General features: G+C 42.1%; 1 protein-coding gene across 7 annotated transcripts in view; it reads left to right on the forward strand.

The window, feature by feature from the left end:
- Positions 1-2,297: 2,297 nt before the first annotated feature.
- The window catches only part of SLC37A1 (solute carrier family 37 member 1), a 37,009-nt gene continuing 12,909 nt past the window's right edge, over positions 2,298-26,397 (forward strand). Inside the window, exons 1-12 of one of the 7 annotated variants that reach the window (XM_063181322.1) lie at positions 2,298-2,382; positions 3,078-3,163; positions 7,093-7,387; positions 9,104-9,185; positions 9,947-10,067; positions 11,946-12,024; positions 12,803-12,938; positions 14,429-14,505; positions 16,243-16,409; positions 17,353-17,390; positions 21,940-22,023; positions 25,810-25,920. In XM_063181322.1, coding sequence (XP_063037392.1) covers positions 7,332-7,387; positions 9,104-9,185; positions 9,947-10,067; positions 11,946-12,024; positions 12,803-12,938; positions 14,429-14,505; positions 16,243-16,409; positions 17,353-17,390; positions 21,940-22,023; positions 25,810-25,920 — 951 coding nt within the window. In that variant the 5' untranslated portion in view covers positions 2,298-2,382; positions 3,078-3,163; positions 7,093-7,331. Of the gene's footprint in view, positions 2,383-2,656; positions 3,164-7,092; positions 7,388-9,103; positions 9,186-9,946; positions 10,068-11,945; positions 12,025-12,802; positions 12,939-14,428; positions 14,506-16,242; positions 16,410-17,352; positions 17,391-21,939; positions 22,024-25,809; positions 25,921-26,397 lie in introns of those variants that run through there. The other 6 variants (XM_063181331.1, XM_063181340.1, XM_063181304.1 and 3 more) reach the window with 6 other exon arrangements.

The following is a 26,397-nucleotide window of genomic DNA, read 5'->3' on the forward strand; positions in this document are numbered from 1 at the left end:
ACGGTTTTTTTTTTTAAAATCTCTGATTCACATGTTAAAAATCTCAGCAAGAAAGTTGGAATCAATACTTGCCAGCAACAAGCTTTAAAGCAGAAGATTTTACAGCACCCATGGGTGCTTGCAATGGTTCAGGTAACACTGAGACCCTGCTTCTGCAAATGTGAAAATAAGGGTGAAAAGTTCCTTTACTGCCTGGGAGGAGGTGAAGGGAAGATGCCCTGGGATCATGGAGAAAAGCTGAGCACATGTCTAAGTGTTTGATGTTTGGAGCCTAAGGAACATCACACTGGGAGTCAGAGTTTCTTTTCTTGGTATTCCCAGCACAGGCATTGCAAGATGAGAGGGAAAAGGAAACAACATCAGACACTTCAGTGAGGGCCTTAAGGGGTCATTTGTCAGGGACATGGTGCTCTGCAAGGGACAGACTTACACAGATAAATTTAAACCTGCATGAGGTAACTTTAGCAGCTATTCAGTCTTGGATGAAGGAAATAGCACAGGGTTTTTTGCTCTGGTGAGGTGGTTATGATGAAGAAATACACCTGCAGCAGGACGTGTGTGTTTATATACATAAATTGACCTTTGATATAGGGTTTCTGAAACACTGCAGGATGAGGAAACTAGGAGATAACTAAAGTAAATGTATTCTTTCTTCTTTAATGTAGTCCTGCTGAATGTTTCCCTCAGTTTTCAGATGATCTGTGACTGTTTGGCACCAGGAATACCTTCCTGTGTGTCTGACAGTGCTGCAGGGAAGCACCTGTGTCAGAACCCAGGACATCCCTCTGGCTGTCCAGAGCAGCCAAGACCCCTGCCAGGGGGCTCAGAGACCCTGGCCCAGAGCCCAAGGTGCCTGTGGGTTTGATTATGACCCATGGAGCAAATTACCAACCTTAGATGAAGATCTGCAAGCCACGACAAATTAAGTAGAATGATAGTGAATTTATCACAGGGTGAAAAAATAGATTTTGGGGTTTTTTAGAATGGGGATTCAGGGGGCAAGATGGAGGGATCTGGGCATGTCCAGCCTCTCTCCTTCTTCTTCTTGGCCTTCATCTTCTGCTGTGATGTTGGCACTTACAGATTGGTTTAGAGTAGAAGCTCACTGTCTAACATTGGTGATAGGTATTGGAAAGTAATTGTAAACATTGTATATGTAGTTTTTAGTATAAAGACATAACACTGCCCTGGGGGCAGGCAGAGTGCCTGGACTGTCCTGCTGGATGGACCTCGGCAGGACAGGAGAAAGAATTAAAGAATTTTATAGGTAAGAAACAATAAACAACCTTGAAACTGAGAAATGAAGAGCCCTGACTCCTTCTTCCAAGCGCCAGGCTGGGAAAAGAGACTTTTGAACATTTCTCGGGGTCACTCTGACCAGCTAGAGACCCCAAGACATCTGTGCACACTGCCCAGGCTGGGGCCGCCTGCCTGGGGATCCCACTGCAGTACAGAGGGGTCCAGCCACCACTCTGGAGCACCTGGAGTAGAAGAGGCTGCTGGGGTGACAGATGAGGACAGCAGGTACAAGGGAGCATCTTTCCCCTCTCTGGCAGGACAGGGGTGATCTGGGGCCCTGCCAGAGGCCAGGGACAGCAGCTCACAATCACAGAATGGTCAGGCTGGAAGGGACCACAGTGAGTCAAAGGTCCAACCTGCCTGGTGGACATGGCACAGGATTGTGTCCAGATGGTTCTGGAGTATCTCCAGTAAGGAGACAGATATTCAGATATCCAGATATTCATCCACACCCTCTCTGGACAATCTGTCCCAGTGCTCAGTCACTGTTCAGGTGGAACTTCCTGGGCATCAGTTCCTGCCCATTCCTCTTGTTCTGTTGCTCAGCATCAACAGAACCTAGATCCATCCTCTTTATACACTTCTTTCAATATTTATACACATTAATGAGGTCCCCTTAGAGTTATCTCCTTAGAGGCTGAACATCCCCTGCTTCCACAGCCTTTCCTTATCACAGAGAAGCTCCAGTCCCTTCATCTTCGAGGCTGAACATCCCCAGCTCTCAACACAGAGATGCTCCAGTCCCTTCACCTTCGCCTCCGCTAGAGCTGCTACAGGAGCTCCACATCTCTCTTGTCTTTCAGAGCCCAGACCTGGACACAGCACCCCAGAGGCGCCTCATCTGGTGTAATCATAGGGGCAGGATCACCTCCCTGACCGGCGGGCACGGCTCTCCCCACAGCCAAGGCTTCGCTCCGCAGGCTCCTCCTCCATGGCGGGAGGGGCCGAGGCCGCCGGGTCCCGGCGCGCAGCTCCGGCGGCGGGCGGCGATCCGCAGCCGCGCCCGGCTCGGCAGGCTGGCAGCCGGAGGAGGAGGAAGACGGGAGGAGGAGGCGGCGGCGGTGCCGGGAGCAGCGGCCCGGGGTAGGCTGTGCGGGCGGCCGCGCACCTGCCGAGCCCGCGGCGGGGGCGGAGCGGGGGCGGCTCCAGGGCCGCGGGGCCGCTCGGGAGCGGCGGCCGGGCCGGGCCGGGCCGGGCTGGGCTGAGGAGCGGCGGCCGCGGGCTGGGGAGTTCTGTCACTCCGCCGCCTTTTGTCTGCTTTTCTCCCGTTTATTTTTCCCCGGAGCCCCCATCCTGCTGGACGGGAAGGCGCTGCTCGGTTGGGGGGTGGCCCCGCGGGGCTGCGGTGGGACAGGGACAGAGCCCGGCCGTGCCCTGCCCGTGGGTCCCGGGGGAAGGCGGTGCCTGTCCCTTCCCCGGCTCCGCTGCCCTTGACCTTTGGGATGGTTGGAGCCGCCCTGATCGCTCTGCGGGTCCCTAAGCACAGTGAACCTTTCCCTCCCTGTATTAAATAGAAGGAATTTATTCCTTCTCCGCTATTTAAGGCGCCGGAGTGATGGATTTGGCAGCTTCTGGCTCAGGTGCAGAGCTGCCGGGTATTAAGCGCAATTTGCATTGGATCCGCGTGTGTGCGAAGGTGTTGTGAGCCCTTAAGGGCACCCCGGGGAGGGTTTGGTAACCCGGTGTCTGCACAGACATTGACAGAATTCATCTCAGCCCAGGCAGGACCTTCCCCTGCCTGCCCAGCACAGCTGAGCCCGCCTGTGCCGTGTTTCCAGGGGGAAAAGCCGCTCCCGCCTGCCTGAAATAGGGAGGAAGGAATGCTTCAGCCGCTGCAGAGAAGGAGCAATAGCAAGTTTGAAAGGTAAATGTGGTTTTAAAGTAAATACGGGAATGGCTTTGTGCACTGAAGTACAGCAAGGAGGAAGTGGAGGGTTGGTTTCGCTGTTGGCAGAAATAGTTGCTGAAAATGAAAGAATGTAAAACAAGTTTGGGTAATCTAAAGGGACGTTGTCCTTGGGCTTCATCAGGAAAACTGAAATATAAAAAATTGTATTGATAAACTACTGGTTGTATGCTGTAGCTTATTAGTGTAATTTCTGAAGTATAGCTTGGTTTTTAAAATCTGCTTTAATCCCCAATAAGAGGTGAAATTTACAACCTGCTATCACAAGTTTTTATTGCCACAAATTTCTTTGCTTATGTGTGATGCCTTGAGAGGCTACCTAGAACAGAGGCTAGACAGTGTTAAAGGAATAAAATAGGGATTTATTAAAAAGAAAGTAGGGATTTATTAAAAAGGCCTTCAAAGGATGCACCTTGGGCAGTACAAGAGCCTGGCCAAGGCTACACCCAAGATGGTCACGAGTTTTCACACTTTTATAAGTTTTGGTCCGTTTCCTATTGGAGTTAATTGTCCAATTATAGCTTCAGGTTATGAAGTCCCATCCTCCCAGATTGCTCTGTTCAGTTTGCTATTGTTTATACTTTTTTGACCTGAAGCTGCAATGGTTCTTGGGCTGGAAAGGGATTTTTGTGTCTCAAATCACTTGCTAACACTTTATATCAAGTTCTGTACTAATGCAGTACAGAATCTGGAAAATATTAAACTTAAGGCATCATCTGGAGGATATTTTTTATGTTTGTTAAAATGCACATGAATGTTAGAGGAACTTAGAAATATGCAGAGACAGAAACAAGTTATTGAGATGTAAATGAGAGCTCAGGTGTTGGTGCCTGCAGTACATAAAATGAAATCAGCCCCTGTCAGACAGAGTTAGGCTGCAGTTCTCTCTGTGCTGCTGATAGTCCAGTCATCTTTGCTGGGAATGACTGGGATGCTTGTGATGGGATTTATCCTGAGGATACATGCTGGGAGGTGTGTGAGTGCAGTCTGTGCAGCCTGCTGGGACCACTGAGCCCTGAAACCTTCTGTAAGGTGTGTGAAGTCTTTTCCTGCTTGCACTGGAGCTGTTAAATAGTAACCTGCTAAACAATTGCTTTGCTATAATGATGATTGCCCTGTCCTATTATAGTTTCAGAGAACTGTTTAAGGAAGTGTTTGACCTCAGGTGTTTGTTCTTTGCTGGCTTCTCAGGTTTTTTTCCTACTGGGTATTTCTGTCAGCTCACTTGGTGTGGTTGATGCAATCATTTTGGTGTTTGGAGAGGACTGTCAGAGGAGAAATGGGCTTTGGGATCACTTTGAAATGAATTTGTTACTGCTGGAGGAAAACTTCACTCCTGCTGTGAGCTACTTGTGCCAACCTCTTTTCTCCTTACTTTTTTTCTCCCACTCAGAGCTATCTGTGCCTCATTTCAACCAAACACAGATTACTGATGAGAAATAGTTGTTTTGAAATTGGAATTTTGAAATCTGACCTGACTAGCCAGCTGTGGCTGTAAGGGGCAATCCCAGTTTTTAATCCTTGTCTTTATGCCCCTGCTGCCTTGGATTTATTTTGTGTGGCAGTTTTATGGCTACAGAATGAGTTAATATTCTCTATTGGATCAGCTGCGTTTCAGAGCAGGATTTCTGGTGGATCAGGCTCCTGAACCATGGCTGTAGGATGACAAGTCTGACACAAGGAGGGAGGCAGGGATCTTTATCTGGAGTTGGGAGAGGGGAGGAGGGGATGGGGTTGCACTTTCTCTAACCTCAGCAGCCTCAGAGAGCAGATAGGAAACTCGTGTAGGGCGGGAATGATTATGGGGTTTGATTAATTGCACAGTCTGATTCAGGGCCAGGGAGGGGGTGGAACATGCCAAACGAGATTAGCAAGTCAATTCACTTTTAGGGTAGGAAGGTGGCAAGCTGAACCAGGACACTGTAGAAAAAATAGAGGTATGACAAGAATGTGTTAGCATCAAGGAGCAGAGCCTTGATCTTTTGGTGGGATACTCAGTTATGTAAAGAGGGGGTTGTGTTCCTCTATTCCTGGGGAGGAAGCCTGGGTAGGTGCTGAAGCTTTCAAGTTGCCAGCTTGGAGCTGACAGATCTTGTTTGTTGTCACTTACCTAGCTGCTTGTCCTCAGCCTTGATTTCTGTAGTTAGATGGGGCAGTGAAGATGAGAGAGAGAGTCTCCTACCTTCACCTGCCCTGTGGCAGCCCCTAAAATTCCCAGGTGAACACCAGCTGTGGGTTTGGCAATTGTGCTTTCATTCTTTCACTCACCTCCTGTTGTTTACCAGGAGAGCTCATCCTGAATCCTACCAGCTTCCCATCAGGAGCATGGCAGTGGCTTGGGCTGGCATTAAAGAGGGTTGTGGGGTCCTCAGGGGCTGCCAGGGGGGTTGTGGGGTCCTGGGGGTCAGCCAGGAGGGTTGTGGGGTCCTGGAGTGTCCCTGGATCCTGCTGGGTTTGCATGCCTGAGTTGTGGTCACGCCTTTTGCCTACAGCTCCTTTGTTGGTTACTCGGCTGTTTAAGTGACTTGGAAAGGTCTGGGGTGGCTTTGGACAGCCCACGCTTCAAAGGACGAGAAGAGGCTTTAGGTCTTTTCTCAGTCTTGGTGTTTATTAGTTGTTTATTTAAAAGATTTTTTTTCGGCTCGACAGAGGTTTGCACAGCAAGCTAGCAATGAGTACACTGAGAACTTTTGGGGTGGTTACTTATCTTTATACTCAAAATTACGTATACAATATTTATCAATTTTTTCTAATACTTTTTACTTTTATTAACTAGTGCACTCTTAGCAATAACTAATCTCAAAGTGCTAACATCACTACAGAACATGGAGGTTAAGAAGAAGAAGGACAGGACACGCTTCAATTCTTCTGTCTTACTTCTTTAGACTATCTTGTACAGAAATTTTAAACTCTGTGTTTCACTCTAATTAACTTATCTCTTTACTATTTACTCTAGTGAAATCTTCTCATCTTCAGGTGTCGTCTCCCAATGTAGGATCAAAGTTTAGCTATCAGACACTTCTGGCAACATTTTAGGACTCTCGAGCCCCTTAAGGGTGGTCTCGGTCACTCTGCACATCAGTCTTGAGGTGCTGAGATCTCACACTCCTTTGGCCACCTGACTCTGCACCTGAACTGCAGCCAGTTCCTGTTGCAGCACCTGGAATAAAATATGGGTTTTTTTATTGTCAATGGGCTTCAGCCCATGTTGGAACAAACAGCAGGAACTTTGTGAGAGTTTAAACCAAACCACTGCAGTCTCGCTGTTCTCTGTATTCTGAGGACACACGTGGTCCTGCCTTTTGCTGCTGTAGGGAGCTCAAGTGGTGAAAAAACTCGTTTTTTTTTCCTTTTCCAAGGCTTTCTGATGATGTGGAGCTTTGTTCAGTGCTGGTACTGGGTCAGGGAAATGGAAGAGGGAGTGCTGCTCAAGCCTTGCTGGCAGCATTGTTCAGCAGCACCCACTCTCAAGCTGGAGGAGTCTCTCATTCCAGGCTGGAAACACTACAGCCGTTCTTGAGCAAATTGCAAGCTCATAAATGTTCCTGATGTGCTCAAACAGATCTTTGTGAGCTGAAGAGTTGCCTGTTCATAGTCATTCTGGGACAAAAGCTGAGTGTTCTGATATAGGCTGGCTTTGGTTCAAGTTCTGAGTGCATCTTTCCTTTGTGTCTCCACTGCTTTGTACGATGCCAAGCTCTCAAAATAAATTATAAATTAGAAAAATCAGAGAAGGCTGAAATTTATATAGGCTTAAAACTCTCCACTGCATTTCTAATGTGAAGTTTAGTGATGTGAATTGCTTTCCTCTGAAATGGATAATTGCTGATTCAAATGTTATGATTAGAAAATATCCCAATAACTCAACCTGACTGTTTACTTACCAGCTTCTCTTGTTTGAAGATCAGCAGTAAACAAAGGCAGAGTGAAGAATTTGCCACGTCGTGACTGAAGGTAGAAGGAAAAAAAAACCAAACCTGCAAGGAGATCAGCCCAGCAGCAGATATTCCATGTCAGTGGAACCCACAGGCTTTGGGGGATCTTTGTCACACTTCCAGAAGAACAAATAGCACTGCCACACATCCATAATTGTGTCCCCTGGAATCTGGCAGCAGCTGTGGTGTAGATGGCTCAGCTTCCTCCTGGGATCCGTTTCATCACTTCATTCTCACGAGATCAGTGGTGAGTCTGCAGTGCTGGTGTTGTGATCCTTGCTGTGCACACTGTGAGCTTGTGGCTGCTGCCTTCCTCAGGATTTTTGCTTTCTCGTTGTTTAATACATCCAGGAAGAACATACAGTCATTTGTATGATAATTAAATATTGCTGGCCTATAAAAAGTGAAATATTTTGCTGGGAAACCCAGACAAACCCTTACTAGTGAAGCATGCTAGAGAATTAAGCCTTTTGTCCTTTTCTGTGCAAGGTATGAAAGAATAAATTGCATTTTCAAGATCCTGGGTGGGAGGAGTACTCAAGATTAGCTTTCTTTTCTTAGCCAAAAGTGTCTTTTCTCCCCAATAATTTGATGTGTGATACAGACTTATACAATTACAGTTTTAGTTCTTGCTACTGCAATATTAAAAAAAAAAAAATTAAAAAACAGCAAAGCCCCCCAGCAAAACCACACAAAAATCCTCCTTGCATTAGGAAAACTAATCCTGGAAATTTTATGGCATCAGTTCATGTGGTTCCTGAGATAGAATACTGAGTCAATTGTGTGTGAATAACAAAAAAATAACAAATGAAAGAAAAAGCTCTTTCCATCTGAGCCATTTTATGGCATTTTCACTAGTTGAGCAGCAGGAACAAAATAATTGCAGTTTTATCCCTTGTGAGGATGTTTTCAGTCATGAGGGTGAATAATTCTGCTTGTGGGATGACTCTTTTTCCTGTGAATATGCCAGAATTATAAAACAAGACCCTGGTTATGTAAAAGTTCATAAGGCAAAAAATGATTGAAAAGAGTTAATTAAAAATCAGGGACCGTAGCAGGCAGTGATAATCAGATATTTGTATGTATATATGTACTTACATTTACAGATGTTAATTTTAAGATCAAGGCTAGAAGGAGCCAGGAGACACATTTTGGGTATTTTTAAAAGCACAAATCCCTAAAATGCTCTCCTTAACAACTGAAACCATAGATAGGGAATAGAATAGATCAAATTATTATCTTCATTTAATGTTTGCAGTGACTGTGAAATTCATAGATAGGGAGTAGAATAGATCAGATTATTGTCTTTGTTTAATGCTTGCAGTGACAGTGAAATTAAGATGCACTTTTAATTCAGCTGAACTGTAGAGAAAGACCCAAGGATCCAGTGAGGCACAAAGGAGAATTCCTTCCCAATCCAAAGCTGCTCAATTCTGTTCCTGTGCTCCAGTTCAGCCCCATTGTCCATCCCTGCAAATGACTGATTTCTATTAGAGGAAGGCAAAATTAAATCCCAAAAGCAGTAAGAACAGAAGGAATTTCCAAACTGACAATTAAGGGTGCCATCACTTATGTCCTAGCAATGCCACCAAACCCAAGGAGACAGGGAGGTGTGGAGTATGACTCTCAGTGTGTTGAGCTGATGTTTAATAATTTTGAGCTGATATTTAACAGCCTCCAAAGGAGGGTTGCACACCAGGCAGGTCAGCTCTGTGGGCTCAGGGCACTGCCACATTGTCCTGCCTGTCCCCATGTGCCACCAGGCTCCTCCCAAGGCCACATCAGAGCAGATGGACGCAGCATAACTGGGAGGGTTGTTCTTCAGGCTGCTGGGGAACTCAAAAAAGTTATCTTCCACTATTCCAATATTATCAGTGACTTGTGTAATGGTTCTGTGTGACTTGGTGCTAAAAGAAAATCGAAATAAAATAATTATCCATTTTTTTTTTCTTTTCTCTTGTAGGTATAGAGCTTTCATTTTCTCTCTCACCTTCCTGCTGTATGCCAGCTTCCATCTCTCAAGGAAACCTATCAGTATAGTGAAGGTAAGAGAGGTGTTGTCCTTGTTCAAACATCCTCCTGCTCCTGTCAGACAAGGATGTTGTTGTCTTTTTCAGTATTTCCTGTTGTGAAAGGCAGGGTTAACCTTTAACTTGAAATGCCTTCAAGATGAAAGACTGATAAAGCTGGCACACAGTGATATTTGCTTGATAAACTTTAGTGAGACCACACCTAGAATATTGCATGTAAGTCTGGGTTTGGGGCTGGAGGCAGCTGTGCCTGCACTCCATTCATGTGAATGAATCTAATTAGAGATATTTGAGAGGTTTGCATTCTTATGGTTGAGAAAAGTTGCTCATAACTGGTGAGTTGAACATTCCACTGGCATTTTCAAGTGTTCCCAGTACTGCTGAGCATCATGGCCATCATTTTCTGTACCCTTGTGGCTGTTCCCAGTGAAGCTGATGACACAAGTTCTCTAATTCTGGTTTTTTTATTTTAATCTTCAGTGTTTATAACTTGCCAGACACAAACCAAATTCCCCAGTGCTGCATTGCATAACACTGAGGAGTAACAGTGGGCAAAGTATTTGATGTTACTGCAGAATTTCAGAGATTTTCACTGTCAGAAACACCAGTTTACTGTAGAATTTTTTTTTCTAACCATGCAATTAATTTTACTGATATTGGTAGGTTTGACACAGGTACATACAAATCTAGAATTGTTACATTTCTTGCTGTAGGAGAGTTATCAGTCCCCACTTTGCAAGTGAATTTTCTATTTTCAAATGTCCTTTCTGTTTCAGGGAGAGCTGCATAAGCATTGTGCAAGCCAAGTTGAGCTTGACTCCTACAAAGAATATGGAGCCCAGATCCAGCCTGTCAAAAAACCATTTAATGCCTCTCAGTGTGGATGGGAGCCATTTGGTAAGGCTTGGCTTTTCTGGTTTTGTGTCCTTCTTTCCTAATAATGAGCTGATATTCATAATTAGATTATTAATTATTACATATTCATAATTAGCTATTTCTTAAAGTGTGAAGGATGTGCATGGAAGGGGTGTTTTGTTTTCCATGTCCTCACTGATTTTTCCACAGAAAGTGAAGTTGTGACTTACCTTATGATTTTTTCCTACTTAAAGTCACTTAAATAAATGAGATTATTTTAATTGTTATATCTAAGAGATGGTTTCATTAGATCAGCTTTCAGTCAGAAAATGGGTTTTGTCTTTAGCATGTCTGCTTAGGAAAAAAGGGTGAAGAATAAAATCAATCATTATTATTTTCTGCTTGTTTAATTCAGGCAATCTTTTAAGTGAAATTACTTGGTTCTTATCTAAATTGGAACTTTGCAGAGTCCTTATCTGCCTGAAGGAATAAATTTCTCTCCATTTTAATGAAGAAAAAGGGGAGACTTCATTGCAGGAGAGACTTGACAACTTACTGGATAGTTTATGAACGTGGTCTTTCACTTGAATAGAAAAAAATATTTGTCTACTGGACGATTAAATTTTAATTTAATCATATTTGACTTTAAGTGAGACTTTGAATCATTCCTTGACACTTTTATTGCTCTCAGAACCCTCAGTGAAACAGATTAGTCCATTCTGTCAATGTGCCAGTCCACCCCAGTCTGTGTAGCCATACATTCTAATTAGTCTTTAATTAGCGATTTAAAAAAGTCCTGCTCTCTTCAAAGATAATTAAAGATCTGAGCTCTGGGGTTTCTGGGGACAAAATCCACTGTATTAACTCCTGCTGCAGGGTGTGCTGGAAAAATTCAGTCCCCCAGGTGGGATGCACTTAAAGCTGGGCAGTGTTTGTTGTCCGTTGACCAAGGGGGATTGAGTTTGTTTGTCTGAAATATTGATTGACTTTTTTAAATGGAGATTTCTTAGTCCAAATATCCTCCTTTTTCCATGGGCATTATTGCCAAGCTACCCCTTTGGAATGTCACTTTAGACTTGTTCTTTCAGGTGTTTTTCTGGCAAAGCTGGGAGTTTGCCAGAAAAACGATGGAGGAAGGAATTTGTTTTAATATCTGTGACTTTGTGCACAAAGCCAATAGAAATTGTGGCAATTTATTGCAAGTAAATGCACAAAACTGTCTGGGTATGAGCTCAGGGCCCTTGAGAGTTGCCTTGGTGTTTCCATCAGGGTGGAGCCCCTTTGCTCCCTCTGCCCTGTCTGCAGTTCCCATTTAGGTGTGATTATGGTTGTTTGCTCTACAGGGCAGAACTCTGGGGTTTTTTTAAGCAGAACTCCTCTGTGCTTTGTGAATAGCTGGAAAATGAAATACAAAAGGCTTTACCCATTTTTTAAAAATAACTTAATATTTTAAATATTTAAATAACTTAATATTTTAAAAATATTAAGCTGATTGTTTAAAGGCCTCTATGATGATGGATTTATTTTTTTAGACATTCTGTTAGGATCTCGTGCTTTTGCAACTCATCTTACCACTTTTAATCAAGTCTGTTAAATTGGATTTTGGATTGTCTTTTGCCTAAGGCCATTTAAGAAAAGGTCACCTTGCTAATAACTAATGTTTCTTCTATTCCAAAATGGTGTTTTAAAATAAGGTAGAGTTTAGCATGGGCCTGCCAATATTTTCCTAATATTTTAGAGGCAGAAGGTATTTTTTTTGTTAAATAAAACATTGGCAACATGTTTGCTGAAGTCTGAATGTGCCTGTTGGAAATTGTATGTCAGTGCACATTCACTGACATTTTTGTTGTTATATGTAAAAATGGTTGGGAAGTCATTAGTACATTTAAAGTGACAATTTGTTTTGAAAATTATTCTTAGATAAGAGCAACTACAAACAGCTACTGGGAGCTCTGGATTACTCATTTTTGTGTGCATATGCAGTTGGGATGTATTTAAGGTAAAACCCCACTCTCTTTACTGTTATTTGACTTCTGTGATATTGTGCTTTCCTACTGCAGAGGTTCTGATGGAGAGTGAGAAATTGATTGCTGAGGGGAAAAATGCCAACATGATTCTGAGCTCCAGTGGTATCAATCTGTGACACACTGAAAGCTTTTTAGCTGCACCAGTCTTGACTGAATATTTTCCAGATTGAAGTCTAGCCTGTCTTTTTTTTCATCTAGAATGTAAATCAATCAGTCAATCTCCAGTCATTCTCCAAATTGCACTGATTGGGTTTAAATTATTGTCCTGGCTTACTTTAGTCAAAGAATGGGAGCAAACACCTCCTAAAATAATACCAAACCCATCCTCAAGTGTGCAGTCTTAGCTGCTGTGTGGAGATGATTCTTTTTATTGACTAAAGCCAGAACCTTCATGACTTGAATCGTTAGCAAGGGAGACAAGTTTCACTTTCAATGGCTGGAGACACATAATTGAGAAATGACTCTGTAAGTAAATGACTTTGAATGTGCTCCAGATGAGTATCTCCCTGAAAGATGCTTGTGCAGATGTCAGAACTTAGCAATTAATGAACTTTTGTTGGGGCTTTTTTCCCCTGTCAAGTGATAAAAATTGCTCTTTTGCTGCTGTGAAGGCAAGCAGCAGTTACCAGTAGAGCTTCTCCTCAACCAGAATTTTAAACAACACAAAATATCCTTCATTTGTGAAGGCTTTTGGGGTGTGATCTCATTTTTAATGACGCCTTTTCTCTTTATTTCCTCCCCAATTCCAAGTGGCCTCATCGGAGAGCGGCTGCCCATCCGCTACTACCTGACAGGGGGGATGCTGGCCAGTGGACTCTTCACTGCAATGTTTGGATTGGGTTATTTCTATAATGTGCACAATCTCTGGTTCTACATCATGGCCCAGGTAGGCACAGTGTGAATTTAGGCACTGAGTTCCTCCCATGGTGCTGTTTAGGGTAATGCTGGGGTTTTTTCACTTGCACACAGTGATGGTTGGGTGGGAGGATGTAAATGCTGGAATAGCTTGTTGGTGACAGGCAGAAGTGATAGAGTGGGTACCCCCAGGCTTTATTTTTGAAAAATGGTGGGGGTTTTTTTTTAGTTGAAAGCAAATTAATGTGTTTCACTCTGTGTCAAATCAGCAATCAGATCTTTGCAAGCTTAAATGTGTGTGAGTTTTGAAACAAGCCTGTTTACTTCTGTCAGTCTGCCAAGACCTGAGTGACACATCCTGGCTTTCTCTGCAGGAAAATTCCATTTACACTGCTAATGATGAGCAGCCTCCCACACTGGTGTGGCTGGGAACAGGCAGCTTATGTAACCAGGTTCACTGTGGGAGATTTTTCTGAGCTCTGATCAGGTGTCAGGAATTTTTACCATTGGCTAAAACGGAATTTAGGTCAGGACCAGGCTAGGGTTGGCCCTGGGGCCATTTTGGACAGGTCTGCACCTTGCACTGCTGCTTTGTGTGTGGTTGCAGTAACACTCTCACCTCTGGCACATCTGTGTAGCAGTGAGCAAGGTGGCATGGGGAGATACTAACCTGGCACAGCACTTCTCTAACCTTGTCACCAATTAATCTGTGATTAATTAATAACCCCAGCCCTCTGTCATCAGGGGTTTTCCACAGGAAATGCCTCCTTTAGGGTTGAGCTGACTGTCTCTGCCCTGTGGGATGTGCTCAGTGAGCCCTGTAATTCCAGGGGGATCTCACACCACCAGCCCCAGTGGTTTTTGTTGGGTAGACTGAGCTTGGTTTTTTGTTGCATGTTCAAATGCTCATTGTACATGTGAGGTTTTGTATTGTGATGTTTGTGTTATGGTGCAATTGTAGACAGGGAGCTTTTTAGGAGTTGTGATGAGTTAATGTTCTGTGCAATGTGGAGACTAAAATAATTCTTACTTCACCCTGAATATATTAAATTAAATTCCTCCTCTCAGTTTATTTACAGATGTCTGCTAAGCATTTTAAAGTTATCCAGTCTCCCCTGAAGTTGTCTTTTTTTCTGCTTTATTTGATTGCAAACATGCTTTGCCATATGCTCAAGTTGAGATAAGTGTTATGCTGCTGCTTGAATGTGGGGAATTCACTTCTCTTTGCAGCTCTGAGCAGTGTGATTTTTGGTAAATATGTGACTGAATTACAGTATTCTGTGATTTAAATCATAAACTAATTATAGAGATGGAGGTAGAGGGAAGAATCTCTGCAAAACTTTGTAAGTTGTTTCTTCTTGGGTGGGGGGGGAAGAAATGCTTTCAAAACCCCCCAGTAAATTTCTAAATTCAGTTTATTTGTGTAGATTTCCTTTTCCCAATACAGAACTCAGCAGGAATTGTGTAGGAACCTGGTTTATGACAGGAAATGCTTATTTATTATTTTTTATTTACTTTCAGATAGCCAATGGGTTGGTGCAAACCACTGGCTGGCCAAGTGTCGTTACATGTATTGGCAACTGGTTTGGAAAAGGAAGGTAAATGATACAAAATCCACAGCTTTGGAAGCACAGATCAATACATTCTGCCTGTGATATTATAACATCTATTTAAATATCTTTCTTAGGCTTCTGTGGGTTTTTTTTGTTGTTGGTTTTTTTTTTTATTAATGAAACAAAGCAGTTAGAATTTTGAGAGGAGCTTCCTTTGTTATGCTGCTTAATTTATATATGGGTTTGAAACTGTCTCCCTCATGTCAAAACAGTGTTCTGTGGTAGCTCTTCTTCAGATTAATTATTTCAGAATTGTATTAGAATAATTCTTGTAAATATAAACAGTCTAAAACTACTCTTAGTAAAGGCTGTTATTATGCCATTTTAATGTGAAACTTCCTGTGTTTTCCTCTGTGTTGCAAAACAGTTATCAAGGCATAACTGTAAAAAATACCTTTGTATAATGTCTTTTTTTCTAACACACATAAACTTGAAAATTTAATTTAGAAGACAAAATACATATGGCAGCTGATTTAACCTTTCTTTTATCACCTTCTTTAAATCATCAGCTTGGTTTGTTGTTTTTTTTTTATATTAATTCTGCACAGTGATCACTCATGATATTTATTTTGTCACACCACACAGTAGTTTTCCATAAATTTTGCAAGAGCTGCATGCCAAACCCACTGGCTTTAATAATGGTTGATGCATGTAGCATATAACAATGCTACTGTGGTACCATCCTTTGTATATGTAGAGCATTGTTGTTAATCAGTTCCAGAGAAGGATGTACTGAAATTCAGTATTTGATTTTAATATAAACCACAGGATAGTTAAAAAGATGTAGCCTCAGACTAATTTTCCATCAGGAAATGCAGAGAATGGAACTGTCATATAATATTGAACAAAATTGGGAGTCTGTGCAAAATAAATACATTTATTCAAGCTTTGCTTTATGCACAGGCAGCACCTTTACTTTTAGGATGCCACACAGTGGGCTGGTGAGTTGGGCTCTGGTTTAAATGTCAGTGACCTGGTCCTTGTTTTCATTCTGCTCTAATTCCATGAAGCATGAGCTGAACTCTTAAATTTTGTCTTCAGGCCATGGAAAAGATTCTGTTTAGGCTAGGCTGCTCCAGGTAAAATCCTGCTGAGGGCAAGGCAGTTTTCCCATGACTAAGAGGGAAAAAAAAATCCCTGTTTTCATGACTTCAGTGGGATTTTTGTGCTGACAGGAATCTGATGTGTGCTTATCCAAGCTGGTACAGCTGTCACCTTCTGCCAGAGCCCAGCAAGTCCAGAATGGCATCAGAAAACACTGAATTTGCTCCCCATATCCTCTACAGTTTGTTTTCTTCTCCATGACAAGTCTGACACATCCTGCAAGCATCAGATTATCAGTGCAATGTGTTTGCAGGAGGATTTTTATTCCCAAAAGCATCAGACTTGGTGTCCACATGCTACACAACATCAATGTTTGTTTTAATTAGAGAAGCTGTCTAGAAATATGCAAGCCCTAGTGTGGTGTTTTTAAATGCCAGGAAGTGCAGGATAAATTCTGTCATGCACAGAATATTTACAATAGTTCTATTCATATTTAGGTGCCTTGAAATTGCCTGGTGGAGATTGTAGCATGAATAAATGATCAGTTAAAGAACCATGAGATATATTGTGACACAACAGCTGCACAGCCATTTTGATACACTTTTCTCAAGAGATTAATGCTTATAATTAATATTTGTGTGGGTTTTTTTTTTTTTTTTTTTTTTTTTTTTAATGCAGGAGAGGTTTGATCATGGGAGTCTGGAATTCCCACACCTCAGTGGGGAATATCTTGGGATCCTTGATTGCTGCTTACTGGGTGTCCTCGTGCTGGGGTCTCTCTTTTGTGGTGCCTGGGCTCATCGTGGCTCTCATGGGGGTTCTTTGTTTCCTGTTCCTCATTGAACGTGAGTGCTCACTGGGACACAGCCATGGAGGGCTCAGCTTAGAGAGCTCCTTCTAAGCTTACAGAGCTCCTCCCTAGGACACTTGGTGGGGGAAGGAAGCGCTTGGTGTGCCTTCAGAGAGCTTATCCAGCAGAATCACTGAGGGTGGAAAAGCTCTCCAAGGTCATCCAACTTTGATGCCCATCCTGACCCCAACCCAGGGCACCTCCAGGGATGGGGACTCCAAACCTGCCAGGGCAGCCCCTGTCAGTATTTAACAACCCTTCCAGTGCAGAAATTGCTGCTGCTGTCCACCCTGAGCCTGCCCTGAGGCCGTTCCCTCTCCTCCTGTCCCTGTTCCCTGGGAGCACAGCCTGATCCCCTGGCTGTCCCCTGCTGGCAGGGAATTACAGACAGCAATAAATACAGCAGTAAAACACCCTCTGAGCCCCCTTTCCTCCAGGTGAGCCCCCTCAGCTGTTCCTCATCTGGTTTGTGCCCCAGACCCCTCCCCAGCTCCCCTGACAGAGCCAGTGACACTTCAGAGTTCAGCCCCCTGTCCTGTCACCCTGTGTTGGTAAATGCCTTCAGTGTCCCTTGGCTGAAGGTCCCACCTGGCTGCAGTGAATGTTCTGTGCTGCCATTCAGCCCCCACCATCATCATCCTCTGTGCCATCAATTACATGAGGGAGCATCTTTTGACACTTTAAATTAGAAATGAAAGAGCAATGCCCCATCCTGTCCCTATGCAGACGTGTGAATTTTTGTTTTACTGTAACTGTCCTGTCTCGGGAGATGAATTTTGGCAGATCTAACAAAAATTCTGTAACTAGCTGGCCTGCCAGAGTAGCACTTCTTATCTCTACTGTCAGTTTATTGTCAGTAAGTTACACTATTTAAAAGTGTTTTAGGAGATTTCTTAGGCTTGTTTTCACAATTAGCTCTGTGTGGTATTTTATTTCAGATCCTAAAGATGTCAGTTGCTCCTGCACACCATCCAGTGTAAGTAAAGGCATTTTCTTTTTTGATTTTTGCCCCTTAATAGACACATTAATTGAGGTGGTTCTGTGAACCAGATGGTGTGTGTGGCTCTTTGTGCCAGGCTGTTGTAACTGATGCTGTGCTTGAGGCAATGATTGGTCTTCTGTGCTTCACTGGGAAACCAGGAGCTTATTTTCTCTCAAAGTAAATGAATCAAGAGGTGAATTAATTTGTTTTGGAACAGCTGATCTTACAGTAAACCAAGTAAAAACTGTCCATCTCTTTTTTTTCTTCTTTTTCTTGAGTTTTCTTAATTTTCTTCAGTCTTCCTGAGCATCTTCATAGGGTGTTTTGTTTAAGTATTTAGTATTAAGGTAGGTAAATAAGTAATAAATATTATTTTTTATTAAGTATTTTAGAATGAAGTGTCAGAGGTAGAAAGATTTCCCTAGGAAATCCTGGGTTACTGTGTGAGATGATTCCTTTTCTGCCTCATGAACCCAAGAGGAGAAAGCCAATCCAAGTGGAATTGGAGAAAAGTAAAAAGCAAGGAAAGGCAACAAAGAGAGCATTAGGAAAACCAGCTGTGTGTAACATCTCATGACAGAAATGTCATTCCTGGCTCAGTTTTGCTCAGGACTGTGCTCACAGGTTGGTGATGTTTGATATTCCTTGAGTCTCTGAGTTTGTCTCTACTGCAGCCAAAATCTGGAGCAGTTGTTGCTCCAGGCTCCAGGGAGCCCTTGGGCAGTCAGGTCTGCCACATTTCCAGGTATTTTTTGGAATAGTAGAGGGGATTGGCAGGGCAGGCCATGAGGTTTCCAATGTCTGAGGGCAATCAGGGCTGTGGGTGACAGTCCCAAGGGAATCCTACATGGAAATTATCTGTACATGTGAATCATGTGAACCATGTCTTTTCTTTGCCAGCCTCACAGGTAAATTGGACAGGATTGATTGCTCTTTTTTTACCCCCTAATGTTTTCAGATCAATGTAGTTCTACATTTTAAATGCTCTTGAATAGGAACTGAAGGCAACTTTTCTAGTCTATGTTCTCTCTTCTTTTCTTAAATTTTTTTAATCATCATATGAAGCACTTCTGATAAAGCTTCTGAATGCTTTTGGTGGTCTGTGGAACTCCTTATTTTATCCCTGTGAGACAAGGTGGGCTCACACTATGCTCTATATTTTTACTTTTTTTCCTTTTTCGTTTCTTAGAAGTAACTTCTGTCAAGTGTGAGAGTATTTGATGTGACTCTCTTTGCCTGCTGTTAAAGAGTCCCTTTTTCCTTAGCTTTTATATAGTTCAGAGCATTGTTTTTACAGAATATCCAGTTAAGCATTATGGAAATAAATATTTATTTGTTTCAAGTACACTTCAACTGGAAAGCATAACTAAAGAGCTTTGCACAGTGTATTGCTTATATGTCTCAGAGAGCTGGTGTGGAAAACTCTGACATGCAATATGTACTTATCATGATACTTTTAACAAATAATTTAGTATTTTAGGAGCAATTTCCCCCATTTGCAAAAAAGGAGGAGCATTTGACTCAGTCTTCACTGGTACAGCAGCAGGGTCACTGCCCCAGGCTCGCTCTCACTGTGTGGGATGCATTTGACCTCCTGTTTCCCTGGAAACCTCACTCTGCAGAGCAAGAGGAATCACTTCTTCCTTCCCTATTCCCATTTCACATCTGGAAATCTGGGAGGAGTTATCACAGGGCTCCCCCACCTGCCTTGGACCTTTCTCAGATTGAGGTTTGCCTTGTCCTGGGGAGCTTTATGTCGTTGGAGCTGCCCAAATGCTTCACTCCTGAGTGGTCTGCAAGGATTCTAAACCCTTGTGGAAGGGGCTCACAGCTTCTGTTCACCACAGACAGGTGGCCTTAGGAATTAAGGAAATTAATTAGGTAGGAGTACCCAGATGTAGATGTGGTGATCACAGCTTCTGACTGTAAAGAAAAGTGAATGCTAATTGAAGGGAGGTTGATGTAGTAAAATAGGGAAAAAAATATAATCTGTGTTGTACAAGGGCTGTAATTTAGCAGGTGTAAAATTCTTGCTGTCCTTTTTTTTTGTTGTTGTTGTTCAGTCATTCTGTTCAACCTGAACAATCTTCTGCAAATAGCTAGAAATCTTTTTTTTTTTAGGTATTAAACACACACACTTGCTTTTCTCCTAAGGCTGTGGCAGGTAATTTTGGCCAGATGTCCTGGGTAGGTGCAGGCAGCTCTGCACTAAAAACTAAATCTCCTTGTGGAAGAATGAGGCCAGTTAAATTTAAGCAGCACTAAAATAAATGCTCAGCACGAGGGAAGGGTTTATATTAAGATTGAGAGATCACAGTCCTCTCTGTGTGATGCCAGTTTTGGATGAATTTGATCTAATGTTTATTTGCAGCGTGGTCCTGAGCCCAATATTTCCACAGAGTTTGTAGTGGTGAGTAATCAGATTTCATTGAGCTGTCCAAACCACAGATGGAGAGTCAGGCACAGAGCCCTGAGTGTGTGGTTCTTTCTCTTTATTCTCTGCTTTCCTGGGCTGGGCTTCATTTGCCTGAATTCATCTTGGCTCTGATTTACCCATCTGAAATTTGTTTCCAGATAAATACTTGAGGACAATAAAGTGCTTCTAAATGCTGGCATTGGAGGCTTCATCTTGACTTTCTGGAGGGCTGGGTACCTATGACAAATGCAAGTCAGTGGGTGTTATTCAGAATTGCTGCACTTCCTTTATGAAGGTTAAAGAGGAGATTTAACTTTTTTTTCCTCCCTTTGGGAAATGTGATTTAGAACTGGTTTCATTGCTTCTCATCTTTTCTCCCTGTGCCTTTTTCCCCCCATAGTTACATCATGTTCATACAAACTTGTCTTTGTACTCTAAGAACTTCCTTTTTCTCCACTTTGCATTCCCAGACAACTTCCCTCCCTTAAACTCCTGTTGCAAAGTGCTTGTGCATTTAAAAATTACCAGGCAGCAATTTTTATCTCCTGGAAAGGAGGAAGAAGCCCAAGTATTAAATATGCAGCCTCTCAGTGTAGTCCTTTTCCCCAGACATTTTCTCCTTACTGTAGTAAATCTTATTTTTTGACAGTCAAATGAAGAAGTCATTCATTTTTCCTCTGCTGAGCTGCTGATGAAAAATGTAGATGACTTATCTCTAGGTGATGGATTTTCTTCCCTGTGTGTTCTTGTAAATCACATTTTTGACAAGAGCCAGATTTTCTGTAAGATAAAACTTAAAAATCTGTTTTATCAGACCCTGGGGGCTCGAGTATTGTTGGAGTATTGTTGGTTTATTTTGAGGAATGCATGTCCAAAACTGCTCGTGCCTCAGCTCTGAGCTGAGCTGCAGAATTACCACAGCTTATCCTCAAAAGTATTTTTTCTTCTTAGAAGGATTTGATTGATGAAGGGCAATTTTTGTATAAAACACTGAAATACAAACTCTTGAATTTTTTTGGCAGGGGGGAAGAATTATCAGGAGATGGAGAGTTCTAAATATACTCAATTCACAAAAATCAGTGATTGATTTTGAGCTGGATTGTTCAGTGAGGATTTGCATTCCTTTTTTATTTGTGAGCTTGAGGAGGGGGTTATTTGGGACAGAGTTTGTAGGGCTTTTTATTGTCCTTTCTTGATATTTTTTTCAATGTGTCATCCAGAGTGTGATTAGACACTTGAGCATCTCATCCCTGAGGAATTCACAGTGCTTCTTTTGGACTTAGCAATAGATTGTCCATACCTGACTGCAGACCTATTTTAGAGCTGTATATTTAATTCAGCAGACAAATCTGAATGTCCCTGGTAAATCTTTTTAGACTAAAGATCTCAGAATGATGTTTTCCAGTGAATGCAGTGAATTCCAGTGGTGTTTCCCAGTGAATTTTGGTGTGAACTGACACAGGAATGCACTTGTTAATAAGTGAGGATAAAAAGCAAGTCCATCTGGTGCCTAAAATGTAGATTTTTGTCTCATTTTTTCCTCTGGAACTTGCTGGAGGTGCTCAGACTCCTCCTCAATACTCCAGTCCACCAGAACAGAAGAATTTATGGGCTAAAAGAATTCAGTCTGACAGAGTGTAAGCTAAAGGGATGAACTTTTCTCTTAAAGGGATTAGGAAAGTGAAAAATAAAGGTTTTTATGAAACAAATCAACTTCTGTAGTTGCTGCTGGAATCATCTGCTTAAAGCAAAAACTGAGTTTGCAATGTCAGTAAGTTCAGTAGAGGAAAAAGCAGCTAAAGATGTTGAGAGGGGCATGACTGTGCTCTGAATTTAACTCCTTCTGTATAAAACCAGTGTGAAATAAGAAATAAGCCTTCAGATCATTTGTGAGTGCATTTTATGTCCCTTGCCATAGGTCTGTGTAAGCACTTGAAAATCTCAAAACACACAGTCACCAAATTAAAGATGCTCCAGTTGGGGTTATGTTTCTGTTACAATGCACAAAAACTTGGTCCAGAGAGATGATTTACAAAAATGTAATCCTAAAAAAAAAGGAAAAGGAAAAAAAAGCAGAAAAAATGAAAAAAAAAATTTGTTTGTTTTGTTTTTCTTTTCTTTTTTCAGAGCTCTAAAACCTTCCTGAATGGTGCCTCTCGGTGCAGGATCCAGATGCCAACGTTAAATGCTAAGGAAAATGGCAAACCTCAGGTAAAATAGAAAATATTGCTGTAAAATAGCATAGAAGACCTCTTAAAGCTCACATGAAGCATTTACTGTTTGTAAGGATTATTCCTCTTTTTATGATGCTGAAATCTGCCTCCATCTTCACACACAAATGTAACTTCAGAGGAGGGAGCTAAGCATTAGCTGCCATAAATAATGCAAACTGAGCTGTGGGAGATGGCACTGCTTGCTCAATTGGTCTTTTTTATTTTGTGATCTTGACACAATTCCATCAAAAATAATGCACTGCAAAATGCTTTAAAGGCAGCCCACTTGAAATATTTAAATTATGTATATTGTGTCCCATCCTTGCAGTCTCACTTCTCTCTCTTTTCCTTTCAAAAGCTGTCTGTACTTAACAAGATTATATGTGGAAATGGAGAATTCTAAATATACACAATTATTCTCAAAAATCTTGCTTAAAACTCATAACCATAAGGGCTGCTATTTCTCACTAGAAAATGAATTCTGGACTTGCCCATTTTGTGGGCAAAATAGCATTTTATCTTGTGATGGACATGAACTAAAAATTTCCATTTGAAATTTTGTGTCTGTATTCAGCACACTTGGCACATTGTATCCTGAGAGGATAACTTTTTTTAAACTTCTTTCACACTTTTCCAGGAAAATAGAAACTTCCTGTTCTCTTTATCCTTTGCCCATAGAATAATAATGAGCATTCACAGGGTGGAATAATCAGTGTTGGGAAAAAAGTTTTGAAATTTTTGCTAAGGAAACACTTCAATACAGCTTAAACCCCCTCTGTACTGAGTTTATTATTTTAATTTTGAGCTGCCCAACAACAGTCTCCAGCCCAGAAACCATTTGTTTTATTTCACAACCAGCTGGAAGGTAAGGGGAGATGTAAGAATATCAGCAGGTGTATTTAGACAGGATGGAGTTTACAGAAGAAATTCTTTTAAATGTATGGAAGAAAGGGTGGTGAGGCACTGGAACAAGAGAAGCTGTGGCTGTCCCATCCCTGGAAGTGTCCAAAGCCAGGCTGGATGGGGCTTGGAGCAACCTGGGATTGTGGAAAGGGGGTTGGAATTGGATGATTTTCAATTCCTTTCCAACCCCATCCAATCTGTGATTCTAAATCATGATGACAGAGCTAAAAAACCACAGAAATCAGCAAATCAGCAGACAGAGATTTCCTTTTTAACTCTGCTACCCTGTGAAGGGTCTGCCTAGCCAAGGGTGAGGAAAATGCACCCCTGTCCTACTGACTGGTGTCCCCTGGGAGCAGGACAGAGGGACAACACAGACAATGAACTGGGGGAACAATCCTGGGAATATCCCCCCCTTCTCTCTCCTCCCTGCCAGCTGGGGTATGTTTGTAATACAGAGTCTCAACAAGGTTTAAAAATAATAAAATCATTAAATCCCCTTCTTTGTTGCTCTTTGGGGCTTCCTGATTTTCTGCCAGTGACAGAAGAACAAGTTGTTCTGTCAGAGCCAAGCTGAACATCTTCCCCTTTTCACAGGGGTTATTTGGAGCTGATTTTCACAGGCAGCTTTTGAGCCTCTACAAACAGCAGATGTTTTGCATTTATGCCTTGGTCTCCAAGCACACTGGAATGGCAGCTTTTACTGAGTTTTCATTGACCTCTGCAATTACTGTAAAAAGGAAGCAAACACTCAGGATCTGCAGTGGCTGCAAGCAGAATGTGGTTTTGGCTGCGTGACCTGAATAACTCTGTGCCTTCATTGCTGCTTGTGTCAGCTTGGCCCCTTAAAAATGACACAAAATTGGGGGATAATGAATCCTTCCCCAGGGATCAAGAGTGTGCCATATGCCTAATCATGCTCTAGACAAGCTGGCAAGGCTGCACAAGTTGTCTCTGCCAAGCACAAACTGCTGGGTTTATTTATCCTTTAGCTCTGTGCAGCATAAAAACCCCCAAATCACTGACAAAAGTTTCCAGCATGAGTTTAAATAAGTTATTTGGACTTTGGTCACCTCTGCTTCAATATTTACTCACTCTTCTAAAGCAGATTGAGAGCTGCTTGTCTGAGAAATGAGCAGCATTGCCTCAGACAGTCCTGGCTGGGTGTGCTCTGCTGATTGTGCAGGAGATGCTCAGACACCATCTAAAATCCACTGGGGAGCTTCACTGCTTAAACCCTTTTTTTTCCCTTCTTTTTCTCTTCTGTCTCTCATATTTTTAAAAAAATTAATAGCTTATGGTTTGAATTGATGCTGTTAAAATAGTCCAAGTTTTGAAGTTGGTCCAGTAATTCAGAAGAAAAATATTTTTATGACGATGGAGTGACTCCTGGGCCATGACACAGGTCTGCAGGGCCATATCAAAGGTCTCTAGATGTTTTTTCTGTCTTCTGGTTAATACTTTATCACCTGAGCCCAGACACTGGACTCCTGTAAGTCCTGCATCCCATCTAACAATCAGATCTAAAATTTGGATGCTGCATGGCAGCTTCTAAAACTGTGCTGAGTGTCTGGGCTCAGGTGTCCAGATGGTTCCCTGGTGCCCTCTCCTAAATGATGTTATTTAAAAACTGAATTTATTTAGAATCACTGAATGTAAAAAAAATAGCAGAAGTGAATTTTTCCAGCACTTATGGTTTTTTTTTCTTCCCCCACCAGCTTAGCAAATATTAATCCAAGTTTTCATCTTTGCAATAAGCACTGGAAATGGAACAGCCTGCTGTTATATCCTTTCTAGCTTGCAGTCAAATATATATTTGAGGCTTAATTCTTCACTGAGGCTTTGTTCAGATGCTGAAGAATTAGGAGAAGGAAGACAGTGTGTGGAATACATAAATAGGAAAAGTGCTCAGCTTGGTAAATCCTCTCAGCAAGCAGGTGAAAGGGAGGATAGCTGCATCCCATCCCTTTTCCAAGTTGGAAAAGAAGTACTGAGGTCTATTTATACCTGATTTTTGGGGGTTTTTTTCTGTGTACAGCTGTAAGATGTAAATTTTCAGTTCTATTCTGAGAGTTCACTTCAGTCTGGTAGAGGATTAAAAATAACATAAACTCTCCTGGCTACACTGGGATGGCTTGTTCTTGTGCAGTGGTAACTTGCTCCACAAGTATTCTTAGCAGCCAGTGGAATTCTTGGAATAAAATCCTTCCTAGTACTAGAAAAGAACTCAGAATTCACAACTTGGGCAATGCTGATGAACCCCAGGCTTTTATATTTTGAGGATTGCGATGCTCCAATGGAACAGATTTGAAAAAAAAAAGTGATTGCTTAACATAAAGCACTCTCTGTCCATAATTCATGTGGAAAGATGGCCTGTACTTAGATCTCAGTCAGGTGATGTTACAGAGCCTGAAAAACTGGCTTAGTATTTGTGCAGAAAGAAGATAATGCATGATTTTATACAGAAATGTATCCTTGCAGAAATATCTTGTACGCAGTGTTGTAGGACTCAGTAGCTTGTCAGCTTTAATTAGACCACGTTTATTTGGTGGGGTGAGGGAAGGTTGGAAACTGTTTTATTCCATGGAATGTGTTCTTAATATGTTGGGGTTTTGCAGCTTGAAGTTGTTCTTCAATAGAACAGAAACTTGGTTCTGTTATGGACTGTATGCACACAGATACCACCTGATATTCTGAATATAGTCTCTGCTCTCTCTGTACACTCTGGCTATCCACACCAAGGCATTTTTAAAAGCTGTAACTTTCTGTGACAAATTAGGTACTTGTTTTTAAAAATTATTTTGGAGCTGTTTGATTTCTTGATACATACTTTGTTTTTTGTTCTCTTCTCTCTCTTACCTGTTGCTGGGGGATGTTGCAGGATGCAGAGATGCAGCATTTGCTCAGTGACAGTGAGAACAGCAGCGTGGCCACTGGGGAAGGAAGGCATGGGACATCAGCCATCAGCTTCCTTGGGGCCCTGAGGATACCTGTGAGTGCCTGTGCTGCTCCTCTTCACAGTGAAGTTTTGCCCATAATTCACATTTCCATGAAGTTCTGGGTGGGACACTGTGGTGGTGTTTGAGGGTCCCCAGGATGAGGGAAGAAATGAGAATCTTGACTCCATGTTTCAGAAAGCTGATTTATTATTTTATGATATATATTATATTAAAAGAAAATTATATACTAAAACTATACTAAAGAAAGGAGACATCAGAAAGCTAGAAAAGATTGAATAATAAAAACCTGTGACTGCTCACAGCCTCAACATAGCTGGCTGTGATTGGTCATTAATTAAAAACAATTTCACATGCTGGGTAAACAATTCTCCAAATCACATTCCAAAGTAGCAAAACATGGAGAAGCTGAAGCTTGCCAGCTTCTCAGGAGAAAAGATCTTGGCAAAGGAGTTTTTCAGAAAATGTGTCAGTGGCAGGACAGTAGTGGGTATTAACTTCATATCACAGTC

The sequence above is a fragment of the Melospiza melodia genome, chromosome 2 (assembly GCF_035770615.1).
Source record: "Melospiza melodia melodia isolate bMelMel2 chromosome 2, bMelMel2.pri, whole genome shotgun sequence".
Classification (NCBI taxonomy): domain Eukaryota; kingdom Metazoa; phylum Chordata; class Aves; order Passeriformes; family Passerellidae; genus Melospiza; species Melospiza melodia.